This window comes from Brassica rapa, chromosome A03 (genome assembly GCF_000309985.2).
Source record: "Brassica rapa cultivar Chiifu-401-42 chromosome A03, CAAS_Brap_v3.01, whole genome shotgun sequence".
Taxonomy (NCBI): Eukaryota; Viridiplantae; Streptophyta; class Magnoliopsida; order Brassicales; family Brassicaceae; genus Brassica; species Brassica rapa.
The window spans coordinates 7,965,402-7,986,943 of NC_024797.2; the positions used below are offsets into that span (position 1 = coordinate 7,965,402).

General features: G+C 35.4%; 4 protein-coding genes across 6 annotated transcripts; 1 reads left to right on the forward strand and 3 right to left on the reverse strand.

Moving 5' to 3' along the window:
- Positions 1-216: 216 nt before the first annotated feature.
- Positions 217-4,112, reverse strand: LOC103857425 (glutamate receptor 3.5). 3 transcript variants are annotated; one of them, XM_009134600.3, is made up of 6 exons: positions 3,454-4,112; positions 1,913-3,253; positions 1,551-1,828; positions 1,389-1,420; positions 906-1,315; positions 217-829 (listed from the first exon to the last, which is right to left on the reverse strand). In XM_009134600.3, exons 1-6 carry the CDS (start codon positions 3,598-3,600, stop codon positions 377-379), a joined length of 2,661 nt encoding a protein of 886 aa, XP_009132848.1. In that variant the 5' UTR covers positions 3,601-4,112; the 3' UTR covers positions 217-376. The 3 variants fall into 3 exon arrangements, with proteins under 3 accessions (XP_009132848.1, XP_009132846.1, XP_018513404.1); XM_009134598.3 differs by having other exon boundaries at positions 1,913-3,261; XM_018657888.2 differs by lacking the exon at positions 217-829 and having other exon boundaries at positions 1,109-1,315; positions 1,515-1,828; positions 1,913-3,261.
- A 246-nt stretch (positions 4,113-4,358) lies between these two features.
- Positions 4,359-9,985, reverse strand: LOC103857426 (glutamate receptor 3.7). Its single transcript, XM_009134602.3, has 8 exons — positions 8,574-9,985; positions 8,372-8,508; positions 7,962-8,258; positions 6,202-7,526; positions 5,814-6,088; positions 5,706-5,737; positions 5,125-5,534; positions 4,359-5,032 (listed from the first exon to the last, which is right to left on the reverse strand). Exons 3-8 carry the CDS (start codon positions 8,221-8,223, stop codon positions 4,571-4,573), a joined length of 2,766 nt encoding a protein of 921 aa, XP_009132850.2. The 5' UTR covers positions 8,224-8,258; positions 8,372-8,508; positions 8,574-9,985; the 3' UTR covers positions 4,359-4,570.
- A 325-nt stretch (positions 9,986-10,310) lies between these two features.
- LOC103857427 (transcription factor MYB101) lies at positions 10,311-16,119 on the reverse strand. Its single transcript, XM_009134603.3, has 3 exons — positions 11,977-16,119; positions 10,991-11,786; positions 10,311-10,745 (listed from the first exon to the last, which is right to left on the reverse strand). The coding sequence occupies exons 1-3, from the start codon at positions 12,274-12,276 to the stop codon at positions 10,468-10,470; spliced, it is 1,374 nt and encodes a 457-aa protein (XP_009132851.2). The 5' UTR covers positions 12,277-16,119; the 3' UTR covers positions 10,311-10,467.
- A 2,899-nt stretch (positions 16,120-19,018) lies between these two features.
- On the forward strand, positions 19,019-20,377 carry LOC103857428. The gene is made up of 3 exons (XM_009134604.3): positions 19,019-19,320; positions 19,514-19,620; positions 20,020-20,377. The coding sequence occupies exons 1-3, from the start codon at positions 19,289-19,291 to the stop codon at positions 20,142-20,144; spliced, it is 264 nt and encodes an 87-aa protein (XP_009132852.1). The 5' UTR covers positions 19,019-19,288; the 3' UTR covers positions 20,145-20,377.
- The last annotated feature ends 1,165 nt before the right edge of the window (positions 20,378-21,542 follow it).

The window sequence follows — 21,542 nt, forward strand, 5'->3', positions numbered from 1 at the left end:
CAATCTTTGCAAGACTCTCACTCTTTCTCTCTGTTTTAAAAGAGAGACTGCAACGATTTTTTTAGCTGTTGGCTATGGTACTGACCAAACTCAACCAGGAAAAAAAAACAAAAGACTAAGCTGATAATTTATATATTGAGTTGTGATCTTGCCAAAGTCAAAGGTAAATTGTTTGGTAAGGTGATCATTCCATTCAAACATAAAACACAGCCATGATGTTTACCAAAAACACTACCTTAACAACTTGTGTGATAAAATCTTTCTAAGTTAAGGTCCATTACAAAATCTTATGATAAAATCTATTTACATTTGTAAGTAATGCTAAATCTTATTTAAACAAATTGTGACTCCTTTCATCTATATTCTAACTCAATCTCTATGGAGTTTCAGCTGAGCTTTGGCTAGCTTTGAGTTTCTTACTGCTCTTCTGCTTAAGCATCTCCTTGATCTCTACTTCTCTCTTATCCACAACCTTAATCAAGTCCTTGAAACTTCCTGCCCTCAAACTTCTCCCTGATCTAGAAGAACTAGCTTCTTCACTCACCCTTAACTCATCACTCTCTTCCTCTGGTCTTAACCCTTGGCATTGCCAGAAAACTTTCCAGCAGAAGAGGGTGAGCGCAATGAACCAAACTATACCACATATTAAGAACAGTCCCCAGAAACTCTGTACCGAGAGTTGATAGTTCTCTGTGTCTGCAATCTGCACTGAGCATTCGTGACTGTACGTAAGCCATTTCTTGCGGATTTTCTCCAGCTTTCCTTCTTCAGACAGCTGCAGGATCGCCGTTGACATGTCCACAGCTAGAGGAGAATCTCTCTGGAAAGCCTGAAACAATCCATAACCAAAAAGTTCATTAAGAGAGCCAACAAAATGAGTTGAAGCCAAACCGGTTTTTACATACAAATCCCCAGCCTGTCCGGGTGAACTCCTGTCCAACAGTACGAAACTCACAGTTGCTGTTTGACAACAAAGCTTTGATGTAAGGAAGCTCGTCGACTATGGCTGCTACACCACCGCCTCTGGGACCAAGTTGAAGAGCAGAGAGATAGTCTTCTTCGTTTTTAAGCGGAATAATTCTTGATGGAGCTATGTTAAGTTCATTGACCAGATACTTGTACGCAAATGTACCGTCCTGGACTCCAATGGGTTCGCTGCTGGTTATTAGACTGTCCATTCCTTCTATCCGAGATGTTAGCTGTTGGACGGTGAGGATCGAAGTGAGACTGGCCGTGTAGCTTGAGTTGATGATCAGAACCACAAACAACCATATGAGTAGCACAAATCTCCCCAAAGTGCTCACCGTGTTCTCCCCTGAAAGAATAAGAATATAAAAAACTCGAAAACTTGATGTTTTGTAGGTTCCAGTTTGTAATGGAGTACGTACTGTGAGAGAAGAACATTGTTGAGAAGCTAAACCTGCAACGTTGAAGTGGCAAAGCTTTAGTGCTTCAGTTTAAACTTATGAGTTTTTGTTTTAATTTACTAATTGTTTTGTGTTTTTTTTTCTCACCTTTGTCACATCTTATGTCAAGAGCTTGGGACTAACCAGAAAACGGTGATGATTTGACGCCTAGGAGGTCCACGGAACTCTTCATTAAACCGGTGTTCAAGAATCCAAATGATGGCTCCCACAAAGAGAAACAAGAGTCCGGTCACAGCCCACATCTCTACAGTGAATGGCTTCAAGAAGGACCATGGACTAGTCTTGGCTCCCTTCACTGGAGCTACCACCACAAGCCCTGATTCCATAAATGGCTGCGTAAAATCAACAAACTTGGTCCTGTTTGTAACAATTGTGATATCCCCAACAGCTACATCAAAATTCTAAAGACATAAAACAAAAAAAGAGAGGTTAGTTTAGTATCCATTTACTTGATTTGAGTAAGTGAAAGAAGAAGCAACACTCACATTTGAAGCAACTTCATTTACGAGATTGTCATACGAAGGATTCCTCTTCCCGTCCCCATATAGTATATAAGTCCGTGGAACGGGGTACGGAAGCAACTCAACCGCAGCTTCAAAGATGTCAATGCAATATCCTTTAACACCAAGCTGGTTCTTCTCCTCAGACGCATAGTTTTTGTAGCTCACACGGTTAGGCACGCCGATTTTGAGCGGCTCTCCATTGTCAGGGAATACCCAACCTCGAGGTGGTTTTGTTACTCCTCCTGGCCATATGATTTCATTAAGACGTTGATGTTCTACAGATGTGTTTGGAGGCTTAGAGTAGAATGTCTCAGGAGGCTCTACTGAGAAGCCTGTATGATTCGACCAGTAGCCAACTCTGTGTGGACCTCTACTGTTTATGTTTATAACGTCGTATGCTGGATTAATCCGGTTTTTCTCTGAATCAAACTCGATTTGTCCGGTCAGACCTGTATAGTTCATCTCATGAATGACCTGGAGGAACCTCTCTCCTTCATTGAAGACGCTAAGTGCTGAGAACTTAATGTTGGTACCGTTGGTTTTCCTCAGATTAGGATCAGTAGAGAAAGTCACTGTGTTGCCTTGGCTGAAGAAAACATCGAGAGCACGAGCTACCAACCAAACAGTATCATAAGCATACATTGCATAAGAGTTGAAGCCATCATCACCTCCTCCTGAAGTCTCCTTGGTTCTAAGGCTTTTCCATCTTGCTTTAAACCGTCTCTTCTCGTTACTCTCAGGTGTGTAGTGGCGAAAAGCAACCACTCCTTGCAAGAGATCCATAGTGTTGGGATCCAACCGTGAATCCAAAGCTGTAAGAAGCCAATCAGTGGCGATCCAGACATAGCCACTCTCCATCATTCCAAGAGACTTGGCGACAGAGAAAACGTTTAAACCAGAATCAGGATTCACATGAACAACAAAGATGCGAGATTCCATCAGATTAACAGAAACCAATAAGTCACGGAGTGAGCTGTTATCTGCACCAGGTCTAAAAGCAGCCTTGTAAGAGATCTTGGCACGTTTCTTAGCTAAAGCATCGCCTAATACAGAGATCCCGTTCCTACCATACTCATCATCAACAAAGATTGCAACAACTTCTCTCCATCGGCAATAGGATACAAAATCTGCTATTGCGTTCATCTGGAAGTTGTCGTTCTGTGTGGTTCGAAGGAAGTAAGGGTATTGTAGTGAAGAAAGCGTCGGGTCAGTCGCTGCAAATGATAAGAGAGGTACATGGAGCTCATTAGCTACATGGGAGATTAAGTGACCGATTCCTGAAGATTGTGGACCAATGGCTGCAACCACCTTGTTCTCCATTACCTGCAAAGCTACACAATACGACAATATATCACCAATCTCCTTCAACATATCCAAATACCAATAAGAGATTTATGAACACAACAAGTTCTAAGACAATAGTAGGACAGAATCATTAATCTACTACTAAACCCACAGCTTCATTGAGGGGTTTTCAGGTTTTCACAAGCAACTTTACAGGCATAGTAATATGAAAAAAGTACCTCCCATAGTGCCAACAAATCCACTACAGTTTGAGTCATGGAAGACAATATTGAGCTTGGTTCCCCTGAGAATATTCTGGTCAGCGTTAACGTCTTCAATGGCCACCATAAACGCGGGTTTAGCTGCTCTTCCAATGAAAGAATCATAAGTAAACAGAGCTCCAACGTTGACAGAGCTGGGCCGAGAAGAAAAAGAAGAGTTTCTTAAAAAACTTTCTCTACCAGCACCTTCTGTCAGCAAAACCCAAAAGCCAGAAACACATAGGAACATAAGTCCCATAGTAACACCACTAATCATCACGCAAAATCCCATCTTTTCGGATTCTCGAACCAAAAAGAACTGATTTTTTCAGGCTCGTGATATTAATCATATGATGATTCGGAGTCAGAAGAAAGAAAAGAAACCCAATCGAAGAGGCACTGACGACCATTAAAATCAACGTCAAAAGAAAAGAATGGGCCAGACAAGAAGACAAAAGGTGTCATGACAACTTGCTGAACATTGAATCAAAGACTAAAATTTTACATACATGAAAAATGTATGTGTATGAACTGTTGGATTCTGTACAGGTCAATGGCCACATAAAACACAGAACTGAAACTATCTCAGAGATGGTTCAGAAAGAAACAACGGAACTAATAATTAAATTTAACAAATAAAAGACTTATCATTAAATAATTCAGTTCAGCGAGCAGAACGCCATGGATGATGGCAATAAAATAATATAAATAAAACATAAGATAGCAAATAGTTGGTCAGACAAAACAAGATAGCATACCAAAAACACGTAATAAGATAAAAGCTCCAACAAACAAGTTGGATAAAAAAAATCATGAGCTCATGCTTGTCAGAACGTGGCAATTATTATAGACATTAATATAATAAATCACAAAAAGAAAGAAGATTGACCCAAAAAAATGAAATAGTTTAGAATTATTGGTAACTCTGAAATATATGTATATAGGTACAATCATGTTAACAATCATTGGCTCTTGCCCCCTTTTTATGTGCCAAGTTACAATCAAATCTAATGAACAAAGATTGGAATGTTGACTTGCATGTTAGTTCATATCTAATAATATTACAATTTTCATTCTATAAAGTGGAATCTACGCATCAATTTTGTCGTACCTCAGGATCGGCTTGAACTTCCACAACATGAGATGGGTTGTTAGAGTCATCACTCCTTCTGAACATTCTCTTGATAGCTTCTTCTTTCTCATCCACAAACTCCACGAAACCAAACACCAATTCCTTTAAACGCATAGTAGGAGAAGACGACCACGAAGCAAGCGGCATCGAGCTAGTACGCTCCATCCTTCTGTACCGCACAAACTGGCGTACCATCCTGAAAACAAACACCGAAAGCGCAGAGACCGAGATTGCAATGCAGACAAGGTACAACCCTTTGAAGCTCTTGAGATGAAGCTGGTTTGGCTCTGGGTTCCCATCTGATTTCTCTGCGCATGTCTTCTTGCATAACCATTTCATCCGAATCTCTTGCAATTTTCTCGTCTCGGAGAGTTTCAAGATCGCTCTTGACATGTCTATAGCCAGTGGAGAATCTCTCTTAAACGCCTGTTAAACAAACAAACAAACAAACAAATAAATCTCAAATCTTTTTGTGCTCTTCTGATTAAGAGAAACGTAAAAAAAAAAAGAGTACTTACAAATCCCCAACCACGGTGCATAAAGGGCTCTCCGACAATCTTGAAACCCGTCCGTTCCGCAAGAAACAATTCAATGTAAGGAAGCTCGTCAACAATGGCAGCTACTCCTCCGAAAGCGGTTGGTCCTAGCTTTAAAGCTCTTTCATACTCCTCCGTCGAGTCAAGTGGGACCAGCCTAGACCGAGCCATGCCGAGACTGTAGGTTAAGTACTCTAAAGTGAAAGTTCCAGCCTGGTAACCGATAGGCACCTCACTTGCCCGCAAGCTGTCAATGCCGGTTATGGCAGAAGGAAGTTGTAGGACTGTGAGGATTGAGGTGAGATTCGCTGTGTAGCTCGCGGTTAGGACCATCAATAAGAAGAGCCATACAATCATCACTAGTCTAGCCTGATTGCTTATCGTATCTTCCTCTGTTGACAGAACAAGACAAAGCAGCAAGATCGTAGTTATGAGTTGATAGAGAAAACAAATCTGGAGTCAAATATGTATCAGACAGATTTGGAAATCAAACTCTATCAAACTTTTATTTTTCGCTTGCTTGGCAGTGCTAAAGAAAGATGGATAAGACTAAGACTACTCACGATTTCTCTTGAAAAGAGTTGAGAAGCTGAACCTGCAAAAAAAAATCAGACTAGAAATGTCAGAGAAACACCCAAGAATGAACTATGAATATTACGAGCTGGACTTACAAGATCATTGTGATGAGTTGTTTACGGGGTGGCCCTCTGAAATCTTCATTGATGCGATGTTCGAGGATCCAAATGACTACTGCAATAATCAGGAATGAAGCTAGAACAACACACCATAACCTAATGGTGAAGGGTCTCAGAAAGATCCAAGTCGGATTGTCGTCGTTAGTCGGAATCACCACAACAAGGCCTGTGGAAGCATATGGCTGCGAGAAATCTACTAATTTCGACCTGGTTGGGACTATTGCAAAATCCCCAACAGCTGCATCATATACCTGAAAACAGAGGAATAAAAGAAAAAAACAGGAGAAATGCCCAACCATAATCTCAGTCAGTGATCCATGAGGCTTTTGCAATCAGTTTGTACACTTTTGAAGTGGGTACTTACGCCATCCGTGACCATTTGAATAATGTGTTTGTAATTAGGACTTGAGTGGCCATCCCCAAATGACTCAAATATGTAAGGAACACTGTAAGGGACAAACTTCAGCGCTTCCTTGAAAATGTCAATGCAAAGTCCTTTGATCTGATGGCTACTGTTATTTTCTTCGGTCACAAACTCGACAAAGCTCACTCTGTTCGGGACAACAATCTTCAGTGGACTTGCAGAGTCTGCAATGACCCAACCACGCGGCTTTTCACGGCCACCACCAGGCCAGGTTATGTTACCAAGCTTTTCATCAGAAACAAAGCCAGTCTTCTTATGTGTGTGTCGAGAATCTGGGGGTACAACTGAAAATCCTCCATTTCTAGACCAGAAACCCACAGTATTTACACCGGTTTTGCCTACATTGATGATCTCATAGTCACAGCCAATGACATTTCGACCAGAACCAAACCGAACGTGACCGGCTATACCAGTGAAGTTCACCTGCAGAAGTTTCTCAAGTAGTATCTTCCCGCTATTGAAAATTTTGACTCTCTCCAGGTGCAGTTTAGTTCCTTCTGCATGAATTAACTTCTCGGAGTAAGAGAATGTTATGTTGATTCCTTCATTCAGCATTTTCTCGATGCCGTATGCGATCGTCCACACTGTATCATACGCATGCAACGCGTAGGCGTTCATTGATCCGTTGCTTTTTAGTTTATGTGTGAATTGGTGCATCTTTACGGATTCTGGGATGTGTTGACGAATCCCCACTACACCTTCAAGACGTTTTAAAGTACCTTTGTCACTCAACGAAGAATCTAAGGTAACGGAAAGCCAGTCTGTGGCGAGCCAAACGTATTCACGGGTCATCATACGCAGCTTTTGCGCTATCCTAAAGATTCTGAGCAACGGGTCAGGACCAAAATGAAGAACATAGACTCGAGGACCGAGGGACTTGGATTTTTTCAAAGCATCAGTAACGGAGCCTTCATCAAAATGCACTGACAGCGGCACTTTATGGGAGATTCTGGATCTTTTCTTGTACAGTTCATCATCTAGAGAAGAAACTCCGTTTCTTCCGAGCTCATCATCTGAGTAAACTGATATCACCTCTTTCCATCCGTGAAAAGTGATAAAATCCACAAGGGCGGGCATTTGGTGGGCATCATCAGGTGTAGTCCGAAGAAAGAAGGGAAACTGGAGGGCAGAGAGAGTTGGATCAGTTGCTGCAAATGAGACGAGAGGAAACTGGAGCCCTTTGGCAATATCTGACAATGTATGAGCAATGGAAGATGAAAGTGGACCAATCATAGCCACCACTTCTTTCTCAAGCACTTTAAAAGCTGCAAAACAACAAAACCACTCGAACTTAAACCAGGCCATTACTGATAAAACCAAAGTTATGCTTCCAACATATGTTCTAGTAAGGAACAGCCTGTACTGGGTCTGAAGTCTATTATGTTCTGTATATTGTTAGCATTTGACGCCAAACATATGCACCGACAGTAACTGATTCAAAACATAATTGATGTGCCAATAATTTCGGATATATCTTATGCGAGCTTATCAAACGCCACTTTAGTGGTGCTATTCTTTCACTAACTATATTTGGTCCAGATGTCAGCTCCTACCATATAATTAGAAACTAGTGTAAATCGCCTTTGATACCATAAAATGAGAAATAATCCACTTTGGACCAAAACTCTACACTAAACAAAACCCACAAGTTTCTAATGGGGCCATGGACAAAAAAGAAACTAGAAGAACAGTTATGGTACCTCCGAATGACCCATGAAAGACATTGCAGGAAGATTCCTCCATAAACAGACGCAGCTCCGTTTCTTTGAGAACGCTTCTGTCAGCGTTCACATCAGAGACAGCTTCCTCGAGAGCCACTTTAGCAGCTCTGCCGATAACGGAGTCAAAAGTGAAAACAGCACCGAGGTTCACCACTTTAGGCCTTTGACAACCCACTGGAACCACCAGAATGGCTACGATCAGTGCCATTATAGGCACAGATGGATCAATGCTCAGTCCCATCACAAGAACAGGAGAAAAGAAATCAACTTTGTGACCTGTAGAAAATTAGGAGAAAATCAAGAAAAGATCTAAGCGAGGAAGGAGCAACTGAAATTGAGAAAGAAACTAAGAAAAGGTAACAATGCGGATATGAAGAAAGAGTTATTACCAGTTCATGTAAGAAACAAGCAAGCCAAAACAGAGCAAAAGACAACAGTTCAACAGTAAGAAGTTATTTTCTCTTTCTTTTTTTTGACAAACTACGGGTTCTCTGAGGAATATAAGCAAACACTTTGCAGGCATAAGCTGGAGAAAAAAGTGAAAATTTTACGACAAAGCAACGAATTATTAATCAGCAAATGTCAAGGAACCATTGATTGGACAGGAGACAGATTCCTAAAGGGATAGAAAACCCAAAACTCCCAGAAAGACATTTTCTTCTCGTATCAAATCAAATTGAAGAGATTGAGAACACAGACAAAAAATGTAAGGAAAAAGTGAGAGAAAGAGGAAAAACGATCTACTGAAGAGCTTTTTTTTTGTTTGTTCGAGCTATGAAGTCATATCTGTATATTGTTTAGTCAAAGCATCCGTTATAACCCGTGGGCCCATTTGTAGGCCCACAACTAACGGCCATTACTGTTAACTTTTAATTAAGAAAATCTGATTACTATAAAAAATTTATTGTTAATCAACAAAACACGTTTCTATATCTTTGACAACCTCTCCATGTTCCCTCGAAAGAAACTCGACAACCTTTTTCCCGTATGGGTATCCATGTTCTACCAGTGAGACTATGAGAGTTTCGAGTTCTGTTCGAAGATGCAAATGGAGCTTGTAGATGTTAATAGTCTTCCGTGACTAATTAGACAACGAAATTGGATGTATTAATCGTTACTACATAAGATATGCAGAGTAGTGGGTTAGTCGTACAACGGACTGAGTTCAACGTAATATTTCAAAATTTCCTCGTTCGTCTCATCTACCACAACGAACTAAAGGATGCTTAATCTCAAGTTCATAATCCTCGTGGAAGAAGGAAAATAAATTAACAAAGGAAAATAAAATCAATTTACTTGTGAAGAACGTATAGTTTTGGGTCACATATAAGAACAACCAAGTGGCTTTTGAACAACAAAAAAAAATATTGACTACTTGCATATTATATTATGTAATTCATTTTATTTTTCTTTCTTGGGGTGCCGAATTTTAAGGAGATATTTTATTGGAAGAGTGTGGAATAATTTCCAAATGACGACATAAGCCAATGGCAGTGTATGCAACTAGCGAAGTCGTGTTGCTACCCAATCGCATTACTCTTGCCCCCATTGTATACCTAGTAGCTCTTCCTAACGTCGGTGATAATTCTTCTCCTCAATAAAAATCAAATTACACACACAAGCTAATCAACTGGCGTTGATCATCCCGGTTTGTTCTAGTTTGAGTCCATTTTTTAACACTGATTACTAAAAGAGAACGGACTCCACCCAAACCTAAGAGGATGAGTCAAGAGTTGTGATTACAGAGTACTGTTTTAGCAATGAAGTTAGCCAAAGCATTCAGACATCTTGCGATAAAGGTGAAAAACAAGAAGAAAATGAAAACTGACAGAAACTTGATAGTGATTCTGTAGGGTTCCACCAGAGGAAACTTCGAGCTAATAGCTACCTCAAAATGTAGTTTTAGACCAACTTTAATTATCATTCGGGGTTCTAAATTGGGTTTCTACTCCAAATAAAACTAATAGTTTATTAAAACTTTTTTAAAATACAAATCAAAATGCAAGAAAAAGCAAGTTGATTGGTAGGCTGTGTAGTGTGTATATAGAGATTCTAAAGAATATTTAAAGTATATAATATGAGAACTTCTCTCATGTCTCTTTCGTAGCTCTCTCTCATTTTCTTATTTTCTAATTACTGAGATACTCTGTGAATATCACGATAGAGCTTCTCTTAAAGTGGTACACTTGGGTTTATCAGTAGTACCATCATTTAGTATGACATTATGAGTATACAAAAAGAGAACCATAATCTCAAATCCATCTCTTATAAATTTCGCCTTTTGTTTTTTTAGCCCCTTGAAAACATGTTGACATAAAGTTCAGAGAAAATCCCAAACTGAATGCTTAAAAAGATTTTACACAGACAGAAACAAATTAAGCTCTTGAATAGAGAGCCTTTTCTCCTTTCTTAATTTCCAGTTACCAAATAAATGGTTTTGCTCATGTGGATACTCTCCAAATTAGCATTTTCTAGGCATGTTGCCTCAGTAACATGACCCCAACAAGGCCAGAGGATCTACAGTGCCGGATGAAGGTGGTGCCTTTTGTGGTTCCAGTTTGCTGTTACCTTGATGGTTTCCTATCAAGATTCCGCTCGTTAATGCTTCTGTTTGGATTTCTGTCACCCGGTACCAGTCATCACGCAACGGTGTGGTGGAAGGAAAGTTGTTGATAAAGCTCAGTAGTATGCCATCATCATCATCCATTGTTGTCTTCACTATCGTTGGCTCATTGTACCTCTTGTAAAGATTAGGGGTTGTTTCTGTCCATTTAACAAAAGATATTAAACACTAAATAATTAATTAGATTAAAGTCAATATATGTCTTCGATATTACCAAAGATCCATACTAGCTTTGGTTTCACTTTAATTACTGTTTCATTAACAGGATATATAAAACTAAACAGGACTAAACACATCTACTAGGCTCCCAGGCAATATGTAGATGAATGGTTATACCAAAAATATGTACAATAGAAATGGTTTAAATTCATAGACAAGTTCTTACCTGATGATGATTGATGAGAAGAGTTTAGATGATCTATCAACCGATTCTCAAAATCAATTTCCACTCTCTTGTCTTGATCCTCACATAGACTACTAGAAGAAACCGTAACGTCCTTGAAGATTCCACCGCGAGACAAGGCTCGAGACTCCTCCAAGACGGTGTCAAGCAATCCACTGTTGCCCGCAGGTGGATAAAGATGGACACCATTGTCAATAATAGTATTATAACTGCGAAAATGGGTCGTTGTTTGGACTGAAGGAAGCTCTAGGACAGCATTGTCTAGTCCTAAAGGGAAAGAACTCGGTCTCATCTCATGATCCCTCATAAGAAATGAACTATAACTCATAGCATCAGTGTCTTTCTTAGTGCAAAACTCATTCGACGATGAGGATGAGGACAAAGAAAGAGAGAAACCAAACTGGTTGTTCTCATTTTCTAGGCTATTGTTGTGAAGAGAGAACATATGAGTATTCATCGGAGTCTCGGGGATGTGGTTTAGGCTGGGATTAGTATAGATTAAGGGATCTAAACACATATTTTTCTGAGGTTGAGAAGATGAAGAAGAGAATGAAGAGGACGGTGATGGAGTATTAGAGGAACTAGTGTATTGAATCATGTTTTGGTGATTAGAATGGTCTTGGTTTGAGAACTGAAATGAATTAAACTCAAACTCATCATCATTATCAATCCCTTGATGATGAATCTCGTGAGGGTATAAAGGCAAACCAGCTCGTTGTCTTCTCTTCATCCTTGTGTTCCAATAGTTCTTTATCTCGTTGTCGGTTCGTCCAGGTAACTACGATATTAAAAAATATTAATTAAATGATAACAACAGAAAGAAATATTTAAAGAAAACATTGAAACATGCAAGACTTGTGTTTAACTAGAAAAAATTAATTTCACATATAAATTTCTTAGAACTCTTTAATTTATTGAATTGAAGAAACAAATATGGACCGTAAAAATGTTTATTTTTCAAATGGAACCTGAGAAGCCATACGAGCCCATTTGTTTCCCATCTTAGCGTGAAGCTCGATGATGATCTTCTCTTCATCAGGACTAAATGATCCTTTCTTTAGATTTGGCCGGAGATGGTTAGCCCACCGTAGACGGCAGCTTTTCCCACACCGGAGCAAGCCTGAGTTCTTCTGCACCGCGTTCCAGTTACCTTCGCCGTGTTTCCTCACGTACTCCGTCAAAATCGCATCCTCCGTCGTCGTCCACGACCCTTTCTTCAACCCCCTCGCCTCAGTCGCCGTGGCCGTCGTCTCTCCACCACCGTGCATATTCTTATGGAAGACGGCGTCCCTCCGGTCAAGAAGGATTTTTCTCTCTGTTACTTGATATATACGATGTTTGTATTTGTGTATATAGAGAATATAGAGAAAGGAAGAATTAAAGAGTATATTTTCATTCTGATAAAATTTTGTGTGTATATTTGGAAGTAATAAATTATTATCACGTAATAATTTGTTGTTATTACGTGCTTTGTTTAAACATTAATGTCTCCTTTTGTCTCTTTCCTGGTCTTTTTTTTTAGATAGACAGAGAGGATTCAAGAAATTTCAGGAGTTCATAACATAAGATAATTGTCCGTCTTTAGACCAGTTCAAGATAAAGAAAAAAAGACTGTGATGTAATAATATTGAGAAGTCTATATTTTTCTTATAAGATAATAATCTACACGTCCTAGCGTCTCAGTCTCATGTTAATCTATTTGAATATTTTGTATTTGTATGTTTACAAGTCGTTCTCAATAAACAATAATCCATAGAAATTAGTCAAAACCGTTTGTTTGATGTTACCAGAGAATCTAAATGAAAATGACTTGTTACATCCATTAATTAACTTTTATGAAACATAGAAACGTTAATTAAAGATATATGTATGTCTTTATAAATAAAAGGAGAGGAGTGAGCTTCTTTCACCGTTTCACGGCCGCGCATTGCATGCCTAATGGAATGGGAAAGACGCGTTTTTCTCTTTGTTTTACCTTTTCTTTTCCCCCTACGCATTTTCTGTCTTTCTTCTCGCTTTTTAATTCTTATAATGCTGAAAACAAATAATGTAATGATTTTTATTATTATATATTTCTTTATGACAGACGATAAGAAAGATAAATCAAAGGTCATTTTATGCGATATTTCATGCAAAGTTACCTTGGCATGATCACTTTTCATATGTACACATTTTTATCATAGGAGTTTGAGTCTTATAAGCAACTACTTCTTTGTAAGAGCAAAAATTCTCCGAAGTGTCGAATTGTATTTGAACACTCCTCTTGAAAGATTCCCTAAATTTTGCATTAAATATATATTAAGAGGTATTATGGACACACGAGAAGAGATTGGATTTTTGGTCATGATCATATATAAATTTTCGAATATAATTAAATTATTATTTTTTGTTTCTTACAACTAATATTTTTTGTTTTTTTACAACTAATTAAATTGTAAAAATAATTTTAAATCTGTAAAATATGTTAGCTGAGAGAGGATGTCAAAGTTGCAACTCAGGTCAAGCAACATAAATTGAGTCTCTGATTTTGGGCTATGGAAACCAGAAGTTGTTCTCACCTCAACATTGGGCCAAATGAAAACACGGTCCAGTCCAGAATTCATCTCACTTGAGCAACAATCATCTGACGAAAACAGATGAAGTGTCTCCCAAACTAGTATGGAAAAGCTATGTGCAATCGAGTTGTCGCGACCGCAAAACGAATCAAAGCACTCATGGTAGATCAGAGGATGGCACTTGTCTTTCTCATCTAAGGTTTTATGAAATAGCTAGGGTTTAAATGGATTGTGTATAAAAAGAGAACATGAGTCTAGTCGATGACCATAAAACCAAAATGAATTTCATCTTGGCCTTTTGTGTTCATCTACATATCTGAGTTTGATTTCTGATTTATCACATTCGTTAAATTTCTTCACATTACGTTTTAAGAGGCCCTTATCTTGAATTACTTTCCATAAATATGCATTTACGTTCATTTGCTTTGTACCAAATCCTTTTGGTTTTGTCCTTAGTTCAGATAATAGTGAGGCGAGTTTGTTGACTAATCAAGCCCTACTTGCCTCGGATTTTGTAATCCCATTACTTTAAATCAATAAAGTAAGCTTTCAACCAAACAACTCATGGTAGGGTATTTTCAATTCAACTTTTTGTGTCACAGTTCAATTCAATCTTGTTATATCAAAATTAACGTTATTGGTTCAACCTATTAATAAAAAAATGTTATATATATATTCTGTAGTTTAGTTTTTACTTTTTATTCAATATGGGCTGTTCTTTACAAACAAACAGGAAGCACATGCCACTCCCCATATGTAACCCAATCCCATGCCACATGTTCCTGTCAGAAGGTTCCAAGCCGCATCCACAAAGCAGCGATTGCCTTGTGGGATGATAGCTGGGGACAAAGCTGCTTTCTTTAGAGTTGATACAGAGTGCGAGGGGCACATGGTTTGATATAGAATTCAAAAATTAAGACTCCAGAACAATATTCGTATTGCTAAAGCTTTTAATCTCTAAACTCTTGTAAGCTATGTCATAACTTGACATCTTCTTATATAGAGCTTATTAACTCATGATCATATTAGGTAATATATCTAGATAACACCTAAATATATAATGAATCTTAATTTTCATATATCAGTAGGATTAGTTTCTTTAACTTATATCTCAAATTTTCTTTTAATCTAACATTTGATGTCATGCATTTCCACTTATCCCAAAATTTTATTAAATTAAATAAAACGAAGAGAGAGAGAGACTTGAGAATCATGACACTCCGGGATATTTGTTGTAGAATTAAAATTGAACGAAAATAAAATGTAAAAAAAATTCCAAAACACATTTTTTATTAGGAATTCTTTAAACAATTTTGTACATACGAAACCTCAAAATATTTTGTATTATTTCTGAGAATTACAATGTCAAAAACTCTAACTACCAACATTAGATAATACCAAAATATATATCAAATCATTTTCTTTTATTATCTAATATATTATATTTTAGTATCACTAAATATTATAATTTGTGATCTAAGAATATTTTTAATGTTATCACGCCAAATAAATATGTGAAAATATTCTACAACAGCACGTTTTTACGTTTTTTTTTTAAGTCTTTTGAAGTACACACCATCCTCTATATGTAACACGATATCCACAAAACCAAAATTTCATCCATGCAATAACCTATCAAGCTTTCCATTTCTTGAGTTACAATCTCTCCTTTTCATTATGTTTTACAACTCAAATTTATTAACCTTTAGCATAACATTCATCATACATCTCATCAAAACACTATTTTAATTTCCCCAAAATCAAGTAACTATCAAACTAACATTTCTTACCGCCAGTAAAGCTATGGTTTTCGAAACGGAGATAATTTCTTCTTGTTCCACATATGTTACCGCAAAGTCACGGGAATAACAGAATTAGAGATAATTAGAGATAGGTTAATGATTATGTGAACCTCTTAAAGAAACAGCTGCCTGAGCTAAAGTTGGATCCAGATTGTGTGTGGTTCGTCGTGTATTGAATTTTTATTTTGTAACATGTCTGCATGAATGGTGACCAATGCATTCCCTAATGTTTCTAAAAATAATCACCATTCATAAGGAATAATTTTTTTTTTTTCATTTTTTTTCATTCATTTTTCTGTAGAGAAATAAAGAACAAAATCATTCCTTCTAAAATTTGAGAAGGAACACCCGTTCTTTTTCATTCATACTATTTTATTCTTCTATATTCATTTCTTATTCATTTCTCTTTTTTTCCAGAATGGTTACCAATCAGACCGGATTAAATTCCACATCCAATACTTCAACGTACTTTTGTCATAACTTTTGCTTTGCTATATGTATCTTTCAACGAAACTAAATTTTACTTTGAGTTCTTAAATCTTTAACCAAATTTAATATACAGCTAGTAACTCAAAATTTCACCAAGAATTAAAATTTATGCTAGGTAAACTATAGTTTATGGTTGATGTCTAACAAATAAAAAAGGAATTGGCATGAAAAAGCAGAGAATCCAAAGAAGCCTATTGGGTTTGCAACTAGGTTTGGTGGGCACGTGATCAATTGGGATTGAATGGACACCGTGATATACTTTTACACGATGCTTTTGTCGGCTCAAGTCTTACATTTACTGTTATTTTATTTTTGTCAAAGAAGAATAGAGCATTTGACTGTTTTGTTTAACTTTTTACATTGTTTATTTTTGTAAGAACAATGTGTACTACTTTTATTTCAAAATTAAAATTTTAATTTGTTTATGAGTCAAATAAAGTTTATTAATAAGTTGTGCATAGTGAACTTTGAACATTAACTAGAAAATACACATAACAATATGATCTAACGAAAAATAAATTGGGAGATAAAAATTTATATAATTTGATGGTACGAATTAAAAATAGCAATATACATTTAGATTATTAATTAACTTGAAAACATTAATCTATAAAACTATAAATATCAATCTTTGGGAAAAAGAGCACTAACACAAGTTGGGTGTAATAGATTTAACAACGTGTCATTTGTATATATTTGTTTTTAACTAGATTGTATGGTAGTTAGGTCATTTTCCAATATCATTCAAAGTGATTTGCTTTTTTTTTACTGTTGTTTTTTCATTAACCTTAGTGTATCTCAGACAAATTGAAAAGTCCAGATAATTTCTGAGAAAAGAAACCCACAAATATATTTTCTCTCCAAATATACAAATGATTTATATCCGTGTGAATGTCTGAGAACATGTTATTTAATTTTGCATACCAGATGAATCGAACATAAAATATGTTGGCGTCTCAAATTTGTTTTCATACCATTCGACCACAAGACCACAAACTTTTGTTGTTTCTTTTAATATTTAATAATACAATATTGGAAAGTGTATAATTTGGAGCAGTGAATGATTTCATAGAGATCTGGAACCGGCTAGTGAAGCGCACCGGTTTAAGTTTGCGTAAAATAGTCAGTTAAGAATATATTGGGTTGATGATCTATTTCTCTACGAGAAGTATGATATAACATTAAATGCCCACTGAAATATGACCCCCACTATTTTTCCCGAAATTTTAGGTGGTCACCAGTTGCTCGATCTCAGAAGCATCTCTCTGCAGATTCTTCATCAAACTCGTTCCCCTCTTCATTTCCATGGAACACCGGCATCCAGGGGCGGATCTAGCATCTACAATAATACGGGGCACAATATATTATGTAGCAAAATTATAGTAGTTAGAGTTGATTTCCAACCAGAGGTGCATGGGGGCAATGAAGATTAACCATATGAATTTCTAAGTTTTTTCAAGAAAACTAATGAAAAAATAAAAATTATGTATGTGGCACTTGTCCCACCCTGTTGTTACCTAGGTCCGCCCCTGCCGACATCTACGTTACAATTTTTTTCTCCTGATTTTGATATCTAAGTTTATCAACTTGAGGATTTTTCTTTCGAAGGTTTTTAAAGGAGATTGATTATGGGTCGGGTTAAGATTCTTAAGGTCTTTGGGTTTTTATTCATTTATGGGTCATAATCGGATCTTAATCTGGTTAGTCATTGGGTTAACATGGTTTACGGTTTGTTTAAACTCAGTAAACTACCATAAATCGATTTTGTGGAGTTTTAGATTTCGATCTCTAAACCTGTGAAGAGATTTTGATAGAACTTTATACCGGTGGAAAAATAGTTTTTGAATTTTGTTTTTTGGAGAGAAATAGCACGGGTCATACTCTGGTGGCATTTGGTACTATATCATACTTTTCGCGGAGAAATCGTCGATCCGAATAAGCGGCTGTTTTGTTGGATTTAAAGTTGTAACAGTGTCGGTTAATTAATATAATATATTATTTTCTAAAAACAGTGTATAATCTGACTCATGAACTGGCCTGTAATTATAGGTCATGCTAAAATTTGATATGATTGGCACCAAAGACTTCTGAACTTGTGATATTCAGGTAATCAGATTCTCACTCTCTCTTAATGATTTTGTTTTGTTTTGTTTTTATTATTCAAAAAAAAAATGATTTTGTTTTTTTTTTCTGGAAAACTCCTATGAGTTTCATAAGTATTTTTCTACATACTAACTATATGTACAAATTCCCGTTTTCGTATATGTTATTGAATGAAAAAGATCCACATCACAGTAATGTAAATACTAACTCAATATGGAAATTCGTATTAGTGTTACGAATGAAAAGTTAATTCTATAGTTTACGTATTGCTCATATGTATTACCAAAGATAACTTTCAAAAAGAAAAGAATTGATACGAGAACCAAAACAAATATGTAATACGAGAGAAACAAATAGCATAAGAAATTTAATATTTCAAAACCAAAATATATTTTAAGAAGAAAATATATTTCAAAAGTTTTGTTTTTTAAGAAAAACTAGATCTCGATCCGCGCAACCGTGCGGGTTTTTGTTTTCATTTATTTTTATATAAATATTTTGTTTTCAATTCTAAATTGGTATATATTATAATATATGTGTCTATCAATTTTTAAAACATAATAAGTTTACGGTATATTTTTTTCATTGAATAGATTATTTTAAACTTTTACATGTATTTGTATCTTCTTCTATATATATATTTTTAGATTATTATTTTATTATTAAAATCGTAACTATATATATAAAGATTAGTAAAATATTGTTTTTAATGTCATATTCAAAGATAATGTAACATTTCACAAATTTAGATGTTTTTCTAAAAAATTAAACTTTCTGCTTTATATTTTTATAATATCGAGTAAATAATTAAACATTTAGTTTTTGTTTAATTTTTAAAATAAACTATGTAGTTTAAAATTTGTTTTCATTGGTTTAAGGTAGCAAAAATTATTCATTGTTAGATAATATGATTTTGGTTATTTTTTAAAAAAAATCTTAATAATTTTAAAAGTTAACATCGACAAATATTTAAATATTTGACATATGGAGGTATAGTATTACAACATTAAATTATATCTATTTATTTATACTATCTATAAATCTAATGAATCATTTATTCTTTAAATCTAATTATTGATATCCCAATAAAAATTTCTGGTAGATCTAAAATTTAAATTATAAGATTAGAGATTAAATGTAACATGATTTTCTAAGAATATGTTCATTATGTTCATTTTTAGAAAAATGTCACATGAATCAAGATCGTGATTTATGTTTTAATATATAAGATATATTTCAAAAGTTGATGAAGGAGAAATTAAAATTGTCGCGTCTATATATAAATCTGAACCACACTTGTGGTTTTTCCCTCCTTTAGCGCCTTTGTGTGGATGAACAAAAGGCAGCCAGGTTCAATGAACCTGTAAGTTCTATGTTCTTGTTTTATTATTAACATCATCATTCTTCATCAGCCGTATAAGCATGCTCATCAATATTCTAGTATATACCACAGATCTATGATTCTTTATGCATATACCTAACTACACGAATCATTTTATTTCTTGAATTTCTAATTACATTTAAAAATGTAATTTGTTAATCTTTAAAATTTCCAGCGACTTATATGTACACGAAGCTGTGAAACTGCAGACAAACTGGGCTGAGAAAGAGAGAAGTAGCTATGGCTTCTTTGGCAACTCATCACTTCATCATCGTTATCATGGTATGTTTCTTTTGTTCAACTATGTAACTTTGTTCAACTCATCTCTTAAATGTGATGAGTAAAGTAAAAACGTTTTAGCTGCAATTTCCATTAGTTTCGCTGGAACAATATTTCAGATCTTATATTATGCTGACATTCTTTTTACCATTCATACTACGTCGTCACAAATCACAATTATAAAGCTTCTTACAAAAAAAAATGTGTTTTCTTTTCTAACAAAGCCAAATCTAAAATACTCATTTTGCAAAAATGAATATTCATTTTGCTTTTAATACGGAGGAATAAACACTATTTTTTTTCTTACTATTTTAATTCAAAATTTTAATTATGCATGGTCTGGATATATAAGAAATGCCTGAATCTATGGGTAAACGTTTCATTTATTTTGATTCCATGCAGGATCAGGCTCAAAGAACGGCGTAGAACCGAGTCCAAACATTATCTCATCAAAATATACTCAAGCGAGAGGATTGATCAATATGAATATGATCTATAAGATGTTCGTGTCTGATAGAATAATATGAGTCGTGACTTCGTGTCCACGGCTTGAAACAAGAAAAAGAGTTCCCCTTTCAGAAACTTCAATCTCTTTATTAAGAGAGCACAATAAACAAAATTTATATGTATTGTCTTCTTGCATTCTCATTTTGATTTTCTGTTTTTTCTTGGACAATGGATTAGTTGTTCACCTGTTTGTAACCTTTTCCTTAAAACTGAATTTTGTCGAGGCATATATATATCTTTTAATACATGTCAACAATGTGTAAAACTTATAACGATAAGCAAATGTATCCAGTTATCTAAGAACATATCCAAATGCAAGTTTCTAAACATGAAAATTTACAAAATAAAAAATTTGAGATATTTTTATATTTTTAATAAGATTTTCAATTTGAAAATACCTAAAAATTACAATATACTTATTTTTCTTAATATCTATGTTGAAAATTTTAGAGCCCCAAGACACATTCCACCCCGCATGTTGAGAGCGTCAATTTCTTGCAGACTAAAAAAACTTGTTCACTGGCTCTATAATTATCACATAATCGTTTTCTAGCTTTAACTCGCACGATATCACGGATGGTTTTTTAATAAGTCACTCATCTTTTAACTAATTTAGATAAAACACAAATTCTAAATTTCTCTGTAGATGTGTATCTGAAAAAGATAAGTGTACTTTGATTATATAAATAGTCAAACTAATTTTTTAAACATTTTTGTATACCACAGTGTTACAAAACCATGAAATTTCTCAACATAAATGTTTTATAACCAAAAATATAAGAAAATGAAATATCTTTAATTGAATGCATATATCAATTTATGAGAAATTCATCCAAAATATTTCAAATGAGATATTTTGAAATATTTTGGGGAGAATTTGTCAACAATTAAGATATTCATTCAGTTTTATTTTTTATTTTTTTATGAGATACATATGTTGAAAAATCTATAATGAGGATACTATTACATGAGGCTGGTCTAAAATATTGCTAAGTATTTATACGCATCCCATTTAAAAAACATTAAGTATCATGTGTTGTTACATTGACATTTTATCCTTCAAAATTTACTACTTACTTTTCTTAATATTCAATTTTGCTTAGTCTGTTGCCAAGCCAACATCAACCAACTGAACTGAACCCTGGATAACATTCAACTCTCATTCGCATTAGTAATCCATTTTCCTTATGCCTCAACAAATTGAGACACAGAGCTCAGAATGTGTAAACAATATGTGGTCCGTTGTATTTGAGCCTAGATTCCACATCTTCTCTTATAAGCTCATCTTATACTGGTTGAAATATAGTATCTAAACATTGAAGTTTAGATAATAAACCAGGCCATTGAAGTCTGAATTTAACATTGAGGTTAGAGATTATCTCCAAATATACTTTGCCTTCCTTTGACTGGTGACAAGA